Here is a 14,943-nt window from a genome sequence, read left to right on the forward strand (position 1 = left end):
ACCTCCCGTGTCCCTGGGGCTGGCGTGGGGCAAGGGTGGAGGAATGACCCCGGGTGGGAGCTACCTGCCCGCGGCTCCGCCACACGTGTCCTGGGGGTGGGACGGTGTCCTGGGGGTGGGACGGTGTCCTGAGCCGAGCTCGGGACAGGAGGGGGGGGACGGGGTGCCCCCGAGGGTTGGCGTGTCTGAGGGTGCTGCGCGTCCCGCAGGATGAGCCCACCACAGGGATGGACCCCAAGGCTCGGCGCTTCCTCTGGAACCTCATCCTGGACGTCATCAAAACGGGCCGCTCCGTGGTGCTCACGTCCCACAGGTCCAGGGGCTGCTGGCTGCGCCCGCGGTGCCTCCGGGCACTGGGTGCTGCGTGGGTGGGGGGGAGGGGGCGTTTTGGTCCCGGGGGATGGCATTCGGCAGGGTCACGGGGAGCAGAGGGAACCCAGGCTCCGCTCTCTTGCCTTCTCCCATCCGTGGTGGTGGGGCCACGGCACCCGGGTGACGGCCGCGGCCCCTGGCGCCATCGCCCCGTGCTGCCCTGCTGAAGCCGGCCCTGTCTCCCCAGCATGGAGGAGTGCGAGGCGCTCTGCACCCGCCTGGCCATCATGGTGAATGGGCGGCTCAAGTGTCTCGGCAGCATCCAGCACCTGAAGAACCGGTGAGGGCACGGGGGGTCCCGCACCCCCTCTGCACTGCGGGGCGGGAGGGGGCCCCCATGGCAGGGTGATAGCGTGGCACCCGCGGCGGGGTGACAGCCCTTGGTGTGGGTGCTGCTCTGGAGGGTGGGCAGGGGACGGGGTGGGTGCCGCGGCTGCCGGAGCGTCGTCGCCGTCCCGGGGGGTCGGTCCTTCCTGCGGAGGTGCAGGCGGCGGGGGGCAGCTCCTCACGGGGCCCCGTGTCCCCGCGCAGGTTTGGCGATGGCTACATGATCACGGTGCGCACCAAGTCCAGCCTCAACGTCAAGGAGGTGGTGAGGTTCTTCAACCGCAACTTCCCCGAGGCCGTCCTCAAGGTGAGCTCCCTGCGGTGGCATCCCCTGCCAGCCCACGCCTCGGCGGGCAAGCAGCCTTCATCCCCCAAGGGACACCTCTGTGGGACCTGCTGTGGGGTGACGGAGGGGGTCTGGGAGCGAGGGCTCGGCTGTCACCTCCCTGTCCCCGCAGGAGCGGCACCACACCAAGGCCCAGTACCAGCTGAAGTCGGACCAGATCTCGCTGGCGCAGGTCTTCAGCAAGATGGAGCAGGTGGTGGACGTGCTGGGCATCGAGGACTACTCCGTCAGCCAGACCACGCTGGACAACGTGAGGCTGGCGACGGGGCGGGCGGCTGGGTGCTCGTCCCTCGGGAGGGTGGCTGTGCCCGCGACGGGTGCCGTGCCGAAGCGCCTGGCAGATGGGACGGGAGGTGGAGCTGGGGGGCCACGGGGACAGCCGGGGGGGTGGAGGTGCTGGCAGGGATCCCTTGCAGCCTCCTGCCCCATCCTCCCCCAGGTGTTTGTGAATTTTGCCAAGAAGCAAAGTGACAACCTGGAGCAGCAGGAGACGAGCCCCGGCTGCGCCCTGCCCTCGCCGCTGGAGCGGCTGCTGAGCCTGCTGCGCCCGCGCGCCGCCCCCACCGAGCTGCGCGCCCTCGTCGCGGAGGAGCAGGAGGACCTGGAGACCGACGACGAAGGCCTCATCAGCTTTGAGGAGGAGAGGGTGAGAGGTTGTCCCCGCACCCAGCTGTGCCTGCGCCCGGCTGTGTCTCTGCCTGGGTGCCACCGCAGTGGGTCTCGTCCGGGGAAGGGGATGTGGTGGGGCCCTGGAGCTGGGCTCCCTGGGTGTGCTGGGCTCACTGGGCTCCCTGGGTGTGCTGGGCTCCCTGGGTGTGCTGGGCTTGCTGGGTGTGCTGGGCTCGCTGGGTGTGCTGGGCTCCCTGGGTGTGCTGGGCTCACTGGGTGAGCTGGGCTTGCTGAGTGTGCTGGGCTTGCTGGGCTCACTGGGCCTGGGCTCACTGGGCTCACTGGGTGTGCTGGGCCTGGGCTCACTGGGTGTGCTGGGCTCGCTGGGTGTGCTGGGCTCACTGGGCTCACTGGGTGTGCTGGGCTCGCTGGGCTCACTGGGTGAGCTGGGCAGAGCGGGCAGCCTCTGCCAGCCCCCAGCCCTGCCCGTCTCTGCCCGCAGGCTCAGCTCTCGTTCAACACGGACACGCTGTGCTGAGACCCCCCCGAGACAGCCGTGGCCCCCGCCGGGGAAGCCACCGGACCCCTGGGGAGGACATGGCGGGTGTGGTGCTGGCCTGGACGGACCCCGCACACCGGATGGCCTCTGTCCTCTTCCGCGCCGGCGCAGTGTCCCTGCGTGGGGCCGGGGTCCCCGTCCCCCGCCGGCTCGCCCCGCCAGCGCGTGCCAACAGACAGACCGCGAAGAGAAGGACGTGGCTTGGCGCCAGCGCCGCTGGCTCCGGGGACGAGGCCTGCGAGCGGTGCCTTTAGTTGGACACCCATATTGCACCCACCCCAGGGACCCCCGGCTGTGGGGACACCCCCCTGGCCTTCGCCCCGTCTCCATCCCCCTGGCTCGCCGCTTGCCCATGGCGCCGCGGGGGCTTGGGGTCCGGTGCCGCGGGGGCTCGGGGTCCGGTGCCGCGGGGGCTCGGGGTCCGGCGCCGCGGGGGCAGGAGCTCCGCTGTTTCACCCGCGCTTGGTTTCTGTCACTGGCGGGATGTCACCAGCGACCTCCAGCCTGCCCGAGGCGGGGACCCCAGCCCGGTGGCACGTCCCCCCTGCCCACGCTGCCGCCCGCCGCGGGCTCCGGCCGCCCTGGCACTGCCCGGCCTCGCCACGCGCGCGGAGGGGCACGCGGTGGGGCAGAGGGGTATTCCACAGGGTATTTCACGCGCTGGCACCAGCTGTTTCTCCCCTCTGCCCCCGACCGCGTCCTTCCTCCCGGAGCCCCTCACCCTGCCTCCCCCCTACCCCCCGCCCACGCCGCCGGGCAGCGCTGCGGCTCTGCCACCCTGCCACCACGTCCCCCTCTTTTCCCCCTTCCCTGGCACGCGTTGTTCAGCGTCCGGCCCCATGCAGGAGCTGCCTGCGCTGGTTCCTCGTTGTCGGGACACTGGTGGTACTGGGAGAGGGGACGCTGCGCCCCAGGGTGGCTTTTGAAGCTGGGAGTGGGGTGGCCTTGAGGCACGAGGACGGGACGGCCCAGCTGGGCACAGCGTGGCAGCGGTGCTGGGGTGGAGGGAGGGGACGATGGGCTGGGGTGGTGGGGCCGGCAGTGTCACCAGATCTGGCAGTGTCACCGGGGCTGGCAGTGTCACCAGGGCCAGCACTGTCACCAGGGCTGGCAGTGGGCATCCCCTGGGCCAGCAGTGCCCCTCCTTTCTGCAGAGGGTCCTGCCACCTTGTCACCCACGGGGCCGTGCCCGGCAGCCCCCCCACCCCGCAGCTCTCCGGCGACCCGCAGCCATGCCCAGAGACGAGGTGACAGCAGCACCCGTGACGCTGACCCCAGCCGCCCACCTCACGGGTGCCCCAGGCGTTTGGAGCACCCAGAGGTGGCCGCGCACAGGCCCCCCCCTCCCCGGGGAGCACCCAGGGCCGAGCTGCCCGTTGTGTCCCTGCTGCCCTGTCCGTGTCCCTGGCACGGCCCGGCTGGAGGCCACGGGCAGCACCGGGCACCCCAGCTCGCTGCCGGGGGGCAGCACCCCGTGTCGGGAGAGGGAGGGGGGCAGAGGTGGGTGGTGGCTGTCCCCCCGCTGTCCCCATGCCCCCTGTCTCGCCAGTCCCATGTGCCACCTGCTATAGATTGTGATACGATATACAGTATTTTCAATAGGGGAAAAACTGGGGGGGGGGGGGGGGGGGGGGGGAGATAATCTCTATTTTCAGATTTTTTCAGACCATATTTTTTTTAACGGCACACTGGAGACTGGCAGGTCCCGGGCTGGGGTGGGTGGCACGGGTGGGCAGCCCCCCACCCAGGGTGTACCCTGCTCCCTCCCCGGGCACGCGCTGCCTTCCCGGGTGGCACGGGGGGACGAGCCAGCGCGGGGCTGGGCCTTTGGCAGCAGGGCAAGGGGACGGTGGCATTGCGGGGTGAGGGTGGGCACGGTGCCCTGGCCAGGGCTCTGTCCTCTCCCGCTGCTGGGGGCTGCGGGGGGGGGCACTGGGGCACGGAGCCTGTCGTCCCCCCCCCCCAGCCGCTCAGCTGTCCCTGCCCGCTGCCATGCCACCGTCCCCGTGGCTTTCGACGCTCGATGGCGACGCTTTTGTGCCCCAGCCGTGCCCGGGGCACGCTTGCCGGCACAGCCTGGGTGGCTGCGGTGGGGGCTCCGCGGGGTGGCATCGCCCCGGGGCAGGGGTGCCCGCTGCCTTAACACTATTTGCTTCGTTGAGTTCGGCCCCGCTTCCCGCCTCGCCTCCCGCTCTGCGTCCCTGGCCGCGGGCGCAGCGCCGGTGCCACGCACGGCCCGGGCACGGGGCACCCCCAGGGGTGGGGACGCCTTGGAGGAGCCTGTACATTGCTAGCAAAAGAAACAAACGAAAAAAAAAAAGATGAAATGTGAAAATAATGATCGTTTTAAATAAAAAATAATAACTGGAGCCCTCGAGGCGCTGCGGTTGCTGGTGGGCAGGTGTGCCAGGGCTGGGTGTCCCGCGGTGGGGTGCCGGAGCCTGCGGCGGGCAAAGGGAGCTGGGCACGACGCAGGGCTGCACCCAGCGCCAACCGGGGTGGGTGATGGGGCCGTGGGGCTGCACCCAGCGCCCGGCACCGACCGGGGTGGGTGATGGGGCCGTGGGGCTGCACCCAGCGCCAACTGGGGTGGGTGGTGGGGCTGCACCCAGCGCCCTGCACCGACCGGAGTGGGTGATGGGGCCGTGGGGTTGCACCCAGCGCCCGGCACCGACTGGGGTGGGTGGCGGGGCCGCGGGCGCGAGGCTCCGCAGGGTGCCGGCAGCAGCCAGGCCGAGCTGCCCGTGCTGGCCCCACGCTGGTGGCAGCAGCGGGGGCCGGGGCCCCATGTTAGGGCGTCCCCGGCAGCGCCGTGGGGCCAGGCGTGGGTGGCAGTGGGTGCACCCCGGGAAGGAATGTGGGCTGGGAGCGGCCGTGGCTGGGCACGGGCGCTTGCTGCAGCCACCGCCACCGCTCCGCTGGCTTCTGCCACCCAGCATGGCTGAGAAACCGCAGATCCAGCTCTTCGTCAAGGTGAGGGCGTCGGGGGCACCTCTGGCTGCCCCCCTGGCATTGGGGTGGCCATGCCCCCGCGGTGCCAGCGGCGGGGACCTGGGCAGGCGGCAGCAGCTCGGGGCTCTTTGCCAGGGCGCAGCATCCCGCTGCCCAGCCCGCGGGCACGGGGGGCTGCGGGGGCTCAGCCTGGGGTGCCCCCTCCAGCCAGGGCCCCCCGCCCAGCAGCCCGGCTGTGCAGGGCAGGACAGGACCTGCCTGGGGTCACGCCGGGGAGCAACAGGGCCAGCGGCATCGCCATCGCCTTCCTCCGGCACAGCCCCTGCCGCGCTGGGCTGGCCCCTGTCCCAGCCACCCCCAGTGCCACCGCGGCAGCTGCCCCCGAGCCCCCTCGGCACCGCGGGGCTGGGGCAGCCGGGGGTCCCCAGTACCGGGGTGCCAGGGCCCGCGTCCCCGTGCCACGCAGGCTGCGCCGGGGTGGGGGTGGAGGCTCTTGGAGCAGGCGGGGGCCGGGGGCTGGTGTCCTGCCTGGTGTCGCGGGTGCCAGGGGCTGCCAGCGCTGCTCCCCCCGCACCCACTGGGGTGCCCGGACCCCGCTGCGGCCGTGCTGGGGCGAAGGGGCGGCTGAGCTCTCGCTCTGTGCCCGCAGGCGAGCGAGGACGGGGAGAGCGTGGGGCACTGCCCCTTCTGCCAGCGGCTCTTCATGGTGCTGCTGCTCAAAGGGGTGCCCTTCACCCTCACCACCGTGGACGTCAAGAGGTGGGTCGCGTCCCCCCACCCGCCCTGGGGCCGTCGGGGTGCCAGCCATGGGGTGAGGGGGACAGCCTGATGGAAGGGGGTGGTAGGTCCCCAGCACCCTGGGAAGGGGTGTGAGGGATGGGCGCTGCGGGACGCGTGGAGCCTGCTGTGCCCCCCCAGCTGCCCACCGCTGCCCGGGGGAGCAGGGTGGGCATCGCCCAGGGCAGAGCTGCTGCCTGGGGCACCCCCTCGTCCCTCCGCCCAGCACACACATGTGCATGCAAACACACACAGACACACACGTGTGTGCGGTGCCCTGCAGAGCCCTGGCACTGCCCAGCACCCATCCCCGTCTCCCGCAGGGCGCTGGACGTGCTGAAGGACTTTGTGCCGGGCGCCCAGCTGCCTGTTTTGCTCTACAACGGCGAGCCCAAGACGGACACCGTCACCATCGAGGACTTCCTGGAGGACAAGCTGGGCCCCCCCATGTCAGTGGCTGCCCCGGGAGGGGGCACGGGGCCACAGCGGGGCAGGAGAGGCGGGGAGTGGGGCGCGGGCGGGCAGCACCCCCATGCCAGCCCCTGCCTCCATCCTCAGCTGCGCCCGCGTCCCCGCAGGTTCCCCAGCCTGGTGCCGCGGTACAGGGAGTCGAGCCTGGCCGGGAACGACGTCTTCCACAAGTTCTCCGCCTTCATCAAGAACCCGGTGCCCGCCCAGGACGAGGGTGAGGAGCTGGGGAGGGGGCACAGCCCTCAGGTGCCACCACCCCGAAGCGTGGTCGGGTCGCCCTGAGCCTTTCCAGCCCTCCCCTGCCCACGCAGCTCAGCGCAGCCGCGCCAGGGCTCTCGGGGAGGGCAGGGGTGCCAGGCTGGGCGCAGGGACGGGCTGGCAGGGGCCCCGTGCCCTGACGCTGCCGCCCTCGCCGCAGCGCTGCGGCAGAGCCTGCTGCGGGCCCTGCTGAAGCTGGACGCGTACCTGAGCGCGCCGCTGCCGCACGAGCTGGCCCGCGACCCCCAGCTCCGGGCCTCCCGCCGCCGCTTCCTCGACGGCGACCGGCTCACCTTGGCCGACTGCAACCTGCTGCCCAAGCTCAACATCGTGCAGGTGAGCGCGGGCAGCCCGCTGCCGTGCCCTGCCGCGTGCCCCGGCTTCTCCCTGTCCCCACGCTCTCACCCCCCCCGGGGTGTCACAGCAACCCCCTGCTCCTTTGCCACCCCCTGTATCGCCCCGGTGCCCCCCAGCACCCTCTCCCCATGACCCCTGCCCGGCACGGTGCCTTCCCGCAGATCTCGCTCCCCTCCATGCCCACCCCCAAGGGCCACCCCTCGTCTGGGGCAGAGCCAGGATGGCCCCCGGCCCCTGCCACCCTTCCCGGCTGGCTCCCACCCATGGGTACCACGCCGTGGCGCGCCGTCGGCACCTGGGACCAGGCAGGACTCACCCCGTGCCCGCGCACAGGTCGTGTGCCAGCATTACCGACGCTTCGGGATCCCCAAGGACCTGCGTGGGGTCTGGCGGTACCTGGGCAGCGCCAGCGACACCCAGGAGTTCAGCTACAGCTGCCCCAGCAGCCAGGAGATCCTGCAGGCCTACGGCTCTGTCGCCCGCCCGGCGCAGTGACCCGCGCCCCGCTGGGCGCGGAGCTGGGGTCAGGCAGCAGCCCAGCGCCCGCCTGGCCCCGCCGTGACCGCCGCAGCTCTGCCTCGGGAGGGTGGAGAGCGCGAGCTGTGCCCCCAGCACCCCCATTCCCCCAGCTGGCACCCCCGCCCGCGCGGCCGGCAGCAACGTGGGTCGCAGTGAGCCCACCAACGTGTTCTCGCCCCTCGTGCCACCCTCCCTGCCCGGCCAGGACGCCCTCGCCCTGCCGCGCGGTCCCTCGGGTACTGGGATGGTGCACGGGGCCGCAGCCGCGGGCGCTGTCGGCACCAAACCAGGCAACGCCGAGGGCAAGGGCAGAGCCGGGGAGCAAAGGCTGTGCGGGGCAGAGGGCACCGTCACACGGTGCCACTGGCGCGGGCAGCGACCCAAGGCCGGCTGTGCCAGGGCAGCAGGCACTGCGGGATGGCTCCGGCGAGCGGAACCGGCACGGTCAGGGGGCCACGGGCAGCCCTGGACGAGGGGGGCGGAGGGCTCCGGCCCCCCAGACCCCACCGCCAGGAAGCTCTCAGGAACAGATGTGGGAGAGGGATGGGGGTGAAGCGGGGCAAGCCCAAGCCACGTACCCGAGCTCCCCACAATCAATAAAGGCTTCGCAAGCGACGCAAGCGTGAGTCCGGAGGGACCAGCCCCAGATCCATGAGGTCTGTGGGCAGCAGGTCAGGGAGGTTCCCCCTGCCCCTCTCCTCTGCCCTGGGGAGGCCCCATCTGCAGTGCTGTGTCCAGTGCTGGGCTCCCCAGGTCAAGAAAGATGAGGAGCTACTGGAGAGAGTCCAGCGCAGGGCTACGAGGATGAGGAGGGGACTGGAGCATCTCTCCTACGAGGAGAGGCTGAGGGAGCTGGGCTTGTTCAGCCTGGAGAAGAGAAGGATGCGAGAGGACCTTAGAAATGCCTCGAAATATCTGCAGGGTGGGGGTCAGGAGGACGGGGCCAGACTCTTTCCAGTGGTGCCCAGCGACAGGACAAGGGGCAACGGGCACAAACTGAAGCAGAGGAAGCTCCAGCTGAACCCGAGGAAGAACTTCTTCCCTCTGAGGGTGACGGAGCCCTGGCCCAGGCTGCCCAGGGAGGCTGTGGAGTCTCCTTCTCTGGAGATATTCCAGACCCGCCTGGACGCGGTGCTGTGCAGCCTGCTCTGGGTGACCCTGCTTGGGCAGGGGGTTGGGCTGGGTGACCCACAGAGGGCCCTGCCAACCCCGAACACTCTGGGATTCTGTGACTTTGCACCCGCCTCCCAGTCCTCTCCCAGTGCCCAGCAGGGGCTGGGCTGCTTCTCCCAGCCAGAGAGGCTCTGACCACTGACCCACCGGCATGGCGCTGGCAGGAGAGCGAGCTCCTCTCAGGCCCTGACCCTCCAGGTCCAGCTGAAACCGGCCACAGGGTTCCTGAGCAAGGGAAAGGCCGCATGGACGGACAAACACTCACTGTCCCGGTCCCCAGCGACCGGCTGGCTGAAACCCGCTTTACTGCCAATAAGTTAAGCACAGGCAATCTTCTCACTGCAGCGATATAAAAGTTCTTTAAAAACCCCACCAGTTCATGGCAAGTGAGGCAGAGAGGTGGCCCCTGCCAGCAGGGAAGAGAAAAGCCACCAGTTCCGTCACCGCTGTCCCCCCGAAAGGCCCTGCCACTGCACCAGGGAGGGTCTGCAGCCCGCGGGGGCTGCCAGGCGCCGGCTCCAGCCCCGTCCGCCTCGCTGGGCACAGGGTGCAGGGAAACCCCTGCCGAGAGCCACAGCGCGGCGGACAGGGCTCAGGTGGGGCTGTCACCGGGGCACGGGGCAGCACAGGTCAGGAGTCCTCGAAGTCCACTCCAGACGGCGCCTTCTTGCTAGAAGGCAATGGAGGGAGCGTCACAGCCCAAAGCCCCGCACCCTGCTCCCGCGCGGCTGCAGAGCGGAGTCCGCCAGGCTTCCACACAGCCCAGCGCTGGGCTGGGAGCAGCACCCACCTTTTGAAGCCAGGGTTAATGAGAGACTCTCCCGGGATCTTCCTCTTGGCTGGCAAAGTGGAGCCGGCACCCCTGTTCTTCCTGGGGTTGGGGTCTGCCCCGGTCAGGGACACCCAGGACGGGGACGGCAGCAGGTCAGCCACCCGCTTTGGCAGCCCCGCGAGCCCCTCCGTGCCCAGGAGCCTCGAGCACCCAGCCAGGCTGGCCCAGCCCCCACGGCGGGTGAGGAAGGGCCAAGCCGGGGCTCGTCTCCCAGCGGAGCAGGGAGCCACGGCCCCGGCGCGGCAGAGCAGCGAAGACTGGCGTCTCCTTGGAGGTTAGCGAGCACCCCGCCTGGCAACGCCCGGCATCCGGCCTGAGCGCAGCGCATCCAGGACACCCCGAGAGCCTCCACGCCGAGCCCGCGTCCCTTCGGTGCTGGGAAGGGCACCAGGACAGTGGGGCGGCCGCCAGCAGCCACAGCTGAGGGGACTCGGGGTGACCCGGAGAGCACCCGGACACGGGCCCAGCAGCCTCCTGGGGAACAGAGGGCAAAGCGGCCGCGGGGCCAGGGCTGGTCCCCTTGCCAAGCGCCTACCTGGCAGGAAGAGCTGCAGGCTCCGGGCAGCGTTCTTCTCAGGGCTGCACGAAGCGACCAACGTCTCCACCGCTGCTGAGACAGGGGCCAGAGCTGGTGACCATGCACCCCACTGCAGCACCCCAAGCCTCCCGAGCAAGCCCCCTCCCCTCCACAGCCACCACGTTCTCCTCCCGGTGCTCCCACTCAGGCTGCCGCTGCCCTGAGATCTTCCCACACCCCTAAAGCGGAGACCTCCATCAGGGGACCCCCCCGCGCAGAGCTGACGGCGCGGTGCTGGCCACGGGGACAAGGCTGTGCCCCTGCACGGGGACACAGCGCTGCGTCCCCTGGTCCCACGCAGGGTCTTGCTCAGCCGCAGACCCTGGCCAGCCCAAACAGGGACGAGCAGGCGGCACCCCTGCTGCCCACCCCCCGCAACCCACCCCTCCTGCCCTCACCCCGCCCGAAGCCCCCCCGGACCTTCCAGGCGTCTCTCCAGGCTCTCGACGTGCCCCGCCATGTCGAGCACCAGCGCCTGGAGCTGGCTCCTCGCCTCGGCGGCCGGCAGCTCGCAGAGATCCAGGGCCGAGCACGGGTCCTGCTCCCGCAGCTGCAGCGTGGCCTTGCCCTCGCCCAGGGTCAGCGCGACGGCCCCTCGCCCCACGGCCTCCCTGCGCGGGCAGCCGGGGTGAGGGGGGGGGCCTGGGCGGGGGGCTGGGGGGTGAGGGGACCCCGCCGCTGTGGCACCCACCTGAGCTTCGCACCATGCTCCTCCGGCTGGCACCGCTGAGAGGAGAGGGGCTTGCACTGAAACGGCCTGCCCCGGCCCCCAGCCCCCATCCCTAGCTCCCAGCCCCGGCCCCCAGCCACATCCCCGGCCCCCATCCCCACTCCCATTCCCCCATCCCCACTCCCATTCCCCCATCCCCACTCCCATTCCCCCATCCCCATTGCCCCAGTCCCCAGTCCCACCCCCATCCCCGGCCGCATCCCCAGTCCCCAGCTCCCAGCCCCTGGCCACCAGCCCCATCCCCATTCGCATTCCCCCAGCCCCTGGCCCCCAGCCCCAGCCCCGGCTCCCAGCCCCCAGCCCCATCCTCGGCCCCATGCCCATCCCCTGGCTCCCATCCCTAGCCCCCGGCTGCCAGCCCCCGGTCCCAGCCCCAGCCCCCGGTCCTAGCCCCCGGCCCCAGCCCCCGGTCCCAGCCCCATCCCCATCCCATCCCCCATCCCATCCCCATTCCCCCCCGTCTCCATCCCATCCCCACCCCCCCCATCCCCATCCCCATCCCCATCCCCCCCCATCCCATCCCCATCCCCATCCCCATCCCGGTCCCGGTACTCACGCAGCCGACCGGCGGGCGGGCGCGCAGCTCCCCGGCCCAGACCCGCAGCCCGTCGGTCACACTGCGGGAGGCAGCGGCTCAGGCGTGCGGGGACCGCCCGGTTCCCCCCAGCCCCTCCCCGCCCCCCGCCCGCCCCGCACTCACCGGACGGAGCCGCCGGCCCCGCAGCAGCAGAGATACCGGCGCGGCCCGGCCCGCAGCAGGCGGAAGGACCCGGGCGGCTCCGCCATGGCGGCGGCGGCGGAAGGGGCGGGCGGGGCGTGCGGGTCCTCCCCGCGGCCGGGGCCTCCCGCGCGGCCATGGTCACGCTGGGGCTGCGGCGGGTGGAGGACGACGTGGCCGCCAGGCACCCGGTGCGGGGGGCGGCGGAGCGGCGGCCGGGGCGGGGGTCCCGGGGCGGGGGTCCCGGGGTGGGGCTGGTGTAGGGGTCCCGGGGCGGGGCCGGGGCGGGGGTCCCGGGGCGGGGGGTCCCGGGGGGGGTGTCCCGGGGCGGGGCTGGTGCAGGGGTCCCGGGGCGGGGCCGGGGCGGGGGGCCCGGGGCGCCGAGCCGAGCCGTGTCCCGTCCCCGCAGGCGCTGCCGCAGTACGCGGCCTGCCAGTCCCGCGCCTTCCTGAAGGGCATCGGCGTCTTCCTGGCAGGTACGGCCCGGCCCCCCCCCGCTCCCCCCGGGGCTGCGGGCAGCGGGGGGGCCGCTCCCGGTAACGGCGCCGGCTCTGGGCAGGCAGCGGGGCCGCCGTCGCCGCGCAGCTGCTGCTGGGGAGGAGGAGGCCGTGGCCGCTGCAGCGGAGCCTGCTGCTGGCGGGGGGTGAGTGCGGGGGGCTTCTCCCCGGGGCCGCTCGTCCTTCCCCGGGGCGCTTCTCCCCGGCCCCCGTCGCGACCCAGGGGGCTCGGGGACGGCCGTGCCCCCGCTGCCCTTAGCGGGCTCTTTGCCAGGGCGCAGCATCCCGCTGCCCACCCCGCGGGCACGGGGGGCTGCGGGGGCTCAGCCTGGGGTGCCCCCTCCAGCCAGGGCCCCCCGCCCAGCAGCCCGGCTGTGCAGGGCAGGACAGGACCCTCCTGGGGTCACGCCGGGGAGCGACAGGGCCAGCGGCATCGCCATCGCCTTCCTCCGGCACAGCCCCTGCCGCGCTGGGCTGGCCCCTGCCCCAGCCACCCCCAGTGCCACCGCGGCAGCTGCCCCCGAGCCCCCTCGGCACCGCGGGGCTGGGGCAGCCGGGGGTCCCCAGTACCGGGGTGCCAGGGCCCGCGTCCCCGTGCCACGCAGGCTGCCCCGGGGTGGGGGTGGAGGCTCTCGGAGCAGGCGGGGACCGGGGGCTGGTGTCCTGCCTGGTGTCGCAGGTGCCAGGGGCTGCCAGCGCTGCTCCCCCCGCACCCACCGGGCTGCCCGGACCCCGCTGCGGCCGTGCTGGGGCGAAGGGGCGGCTGAGCTCTCCCCGTGCCGCCGGCACCCTCAGGAGCGTGGTGGTCTCCCCAGCCGTAGGGTCCGTCGCCAGCTACGCCGTGACCAGAGCTGAGACGCGGAAATGCTCCGACTTCTGGATCTACCTGGAGACGGGCAGGGCCCTGCCAGAGCTCGCCGTGGCTGACGGGGCGTCCCAGCCTGCGGGTACGCTCACGTCCCTGCCCGCGGCTCTGCTCGGGCTCGGCCTGCCTGGTTCTCCCCCGCGGCAGCCGCTTGCTGGCCTTGCCCTGTGACTAAGCTGGTGGCTGCCGGCGTCATGGCCAAAATCCCCCTGCCCATCCCTCGCTGCCCCGCTGACGAGGAGGTGGCAGCAGTGCCGGGGTGGCCGGAGCTCCCTGCCCGGTGTCATGGCTCCCGTGTCCCCCATGCTCCGGGCACGTCGCCCGCGCTGCCGGTACCTGCGCCGGGCTGGGAGCGCTCGCTTCTGCCGCTGCCCTGCCGGCTTTGCAGACTGGGAGAGCCAGCGGGAAGGACTGGTCTGCTGGAAGAGGGAGAAGAGGGGAGGGAGGCAGGCAGCCTCCCCACGCCCCAGCTGCTCAGCGTGCTGGGCAGAGCCGGACTGGGCAGTTCCCACAGCCGCTGGCTGCCTTCTACCTCTGGCACCGCGAGCTCCCGGAGCTGGGCCCAGCCGAGGCGGCTTCAGGGCTTCTGCAGGGCTTCAGCAGGGCTTCTGCAGGGCTTCTGCAGGGCTCTGTGGTTCTCTGCCCGCCCCTAGCAAGCAGGTCGGGGTAGTCGGGGGCGCAGGGAGCTTGTTTTTTCTGTTGCAGAAAGTCTGCCCAGCCCCGAGGACAGTGAAAGCGTGGCACCGCCGGCGAGGAGGAACAAGTACGGGGATGTTGTGGAGTAGCCAGCGGAGCACAGCGCTCCGGGCCCGCGTCCTGCGTCACCCCTCCCTGCCCGCCCCTGCCTGCCGAGACTGGTGGGCTCCGCGGCGCTGCCCGGGAGCTCGGGTGGCTCGGTCGTGCAGTGAGACCGTGGTGGAGCTGCCGTGGGGGTTGCTGCCTCCCGAGCGGCCATGAACCTCACGCACGGAGGGTGCAATAAAAGTCGAGAGCTGAAAGCGCGTGCTGTGGATGGAGCGAAGGCTGGCAGTGGGACGGGAGGAGCTGGGTGTGGGTGGTCAGTGTCACCCCGAGGCAGCCCCTGCGGTAGATGCTCTGGTCCCTCTGACGCTGTGGCACCCACCGTCCGACAGCGCCGGGCTGGGAAATGACTACGGGCACGGAGGGGTCTGGGCTAAGCTGCGAGGTGGCACAGCTCTTGCCATGTGCTCTCTGTGTCTCGAGCCTACCCGGCCACAGCGTCCCTGCCCCCGCCGCAGCAAGGCTTTCCTCCCCTGCCCGAAGGGGATGAGCCCTGCAGCACCCCCGGGTGCCCTCTCTGCTCCCGCACAGTGGGTGCCCGGAGCCCCTCTGCGCGGTGCCTGCCTGGCTCGTGGGTCGTGTCACCTGGCCAGTCCCGGTCTCCATCCAGATCCGTAACCGGCCGCCCGGGGAACGGCAGCGCCTGGACCCCCACACATCCAGCGGGGCACGTGGGAAGATAAAGGAGTCCCTGTGCTGGGCGGAACAGGGGCCTGGGAGGAGGCTGGGTTTGGGGGCTCAGGGCATCGTCCGAATGTGCGTCGCGCTCGGCCTCTGCGGAGGGATGGGGAGCAGCCGCCAGAACAGCTGAAAGCAAAGTGGCTGCGGGGAATGGCGGGCTCAGCCCAGCAGTGTCCCAACAGCTCGGCCGGAGCGGGAAGCAGAGCGTGTGCTGCCTGCGAGAGCAAGGAGGGCAGCGGCAAAGCACGGCTCTGGCCGGAGCCAGTGGTCTGCTGGGGCTCGCTCCGGCCGGGACTGCCTGCGTGCTGTGGTGGCTCTGAGCTGCCGGCGGCTGCAGGAGCAAATCACAGAGTCACCGAATCCCAGCATGGCAGGGGTTGGCAGGGCCCTCTGTGGGTCACCCAGCCCAACCCCTGCCGAAGCAGGGTCACCCAGAGCAGGCTGCACAGCACCGCGTCCAGGCGGGGCTGGAATATCTCCAGAGAAGGAGACTCCACAGCCTCCCTGGGCAGCCTGGGCCAG

At 72.0% G+C, this 14,943-nt stretch overlaps 4 protein-coding genes across 7 annotated transcripts in view; 3 read left to right on the forward strand and 1 right to left on the reverse strand.

The window, feature by feature from the left end:
* The window catches only part of ABCA2 (ATP binding cassette subfamily A member 2), a 38,660-nt gene extending 34,826 nt beyond the window's left edge, over nt 1–3,834 (forward strand). For both annotated transcript variants that reach the window (XM_075439546.1, XM_075439547.1), the window contains exons 44-49: nt 210–313; nt 560–652; nt 904–1,006; nt 1,158–1,295; nt 1,485–1,691; nt 2,157–3,834. In XM_075439546.1, the coding sequence (XP_075295661.1) occupies nt 210–313; nt 560–652; nt 904–1,006; nt 1,158–1,295; nt 1,485–1,691; nt 2,157–2,192 (681 nt within the window). In that variant the 3' untranslated portion in view covers nt 2,193–3,834. The remainder of the gene's footprint in view (nt 1–209; nt 314–559; nt 653–903; nt 1,007–1,157; nt 1,296–1,484; nt 1,692–2,156) is intronic.
* A 1,316-nt stretch (nt 3,835–5,150) lies between these two features.
* On the forward strand, nt 5,151–7,595 carry CLIC3 (chloride intracellular channel 3). The gene is made up of 6 exons (XM_075439562.1): nt 5,151–5,186; nt 5,815–5,924; nt 6,266–6,391; nt 6,521–6,627; nt 6,832–7,007; nt 7,362–7,595. The coding sequence occupies exons 1-6, from the start codon at nt 5,151–5,153 to the stop codon at nt 7,521–7,523; spliced, it is 717 nt and encodes a 238-aa protein (XP_075295677.1). The 3' UTR covers nt 7,524–7,595.
* A 1,413-nt stretch (nt 7,596–9,008) lies between these two features.
* PAXX (PAXX non-homologous end joining factor) lies at nt 9,009–11,660 on the reverse strand. 3 transcript variants are annotated; one of them, XM_075439560.1, is made up of 7 exons: nt 11,560–11,660; nt 11,416–11,476; nt 10,821–10,855; nt 10,550–10,740; nt 10,088–10,159; nt 9,511–9,604; nt 9,009–9,390 (listed from the first exon to the last, which is right to left on the reverse strand). In XM_075439560.1, exons 1-7 carry the CDS (start codon nt 11,643–11,645, stop codon nt 9,351–9,353), a joined length of 579 nt encoding a protein of 192 aa, XP_075295675.1. In that variant the 5' UTR covers nt 11,646–11,660; the 3' UTR covers nt 9,009–9,350. The 3 variants fall into 3 exon arrangements, with proteins under 3 accessions (XP_075295675.1, XP_075295674.1, XP_075295673.1); XM_075439559.1 differs by lacking the exon at nt 9,009–9,390 and having other exon boundaries at nt 9,520–9,927; XM_075439558.1 differs by lacking the exon at nt 9,009–9,390 and having other exon boundaries at nt 9,520–9,972.
* On the forward strand, nt 11,661–13,937 carry TMEM141 (transmembrane protein 141). Its single transcript, XM_075439566.1, has 5 exons — nt 11,661–11,768; nt 11,987–12,053; nt 12,137–12,220; nt 12,890–13,021; nt 13,645–13,937. Exons 1-5 carry the CDS (start codon nt 11,715–11,717, stop codon nt 13,722–13,724), a joined length of 417 nt encoding a protein of 138 aa, XP_075295681.1. The 5' UTR covers nt 11,661–11,714; the 3' UTR covers nt 13,725–13,937.
* Nucleotides 13,938–14,943: the final 1,006 nt, after the last annotated feature.

This window comes from Opisthocomus hoazin, chromosome 19, assembly GCF_030867145.1.
Source record: "Opisthocomus hoazin isolate bOpiHoa1 chromosome 19, bOpiHoa1.hap1, whole genome shotgun sequence".
In the NCBI taxonomy this organism is placed as follows: Eukaryota; Metazoa; Chordata; class Aves; order Opisthocomiformes; family Opisthocomidae; genus Opisthocomus; species Opisthocomus hoazin.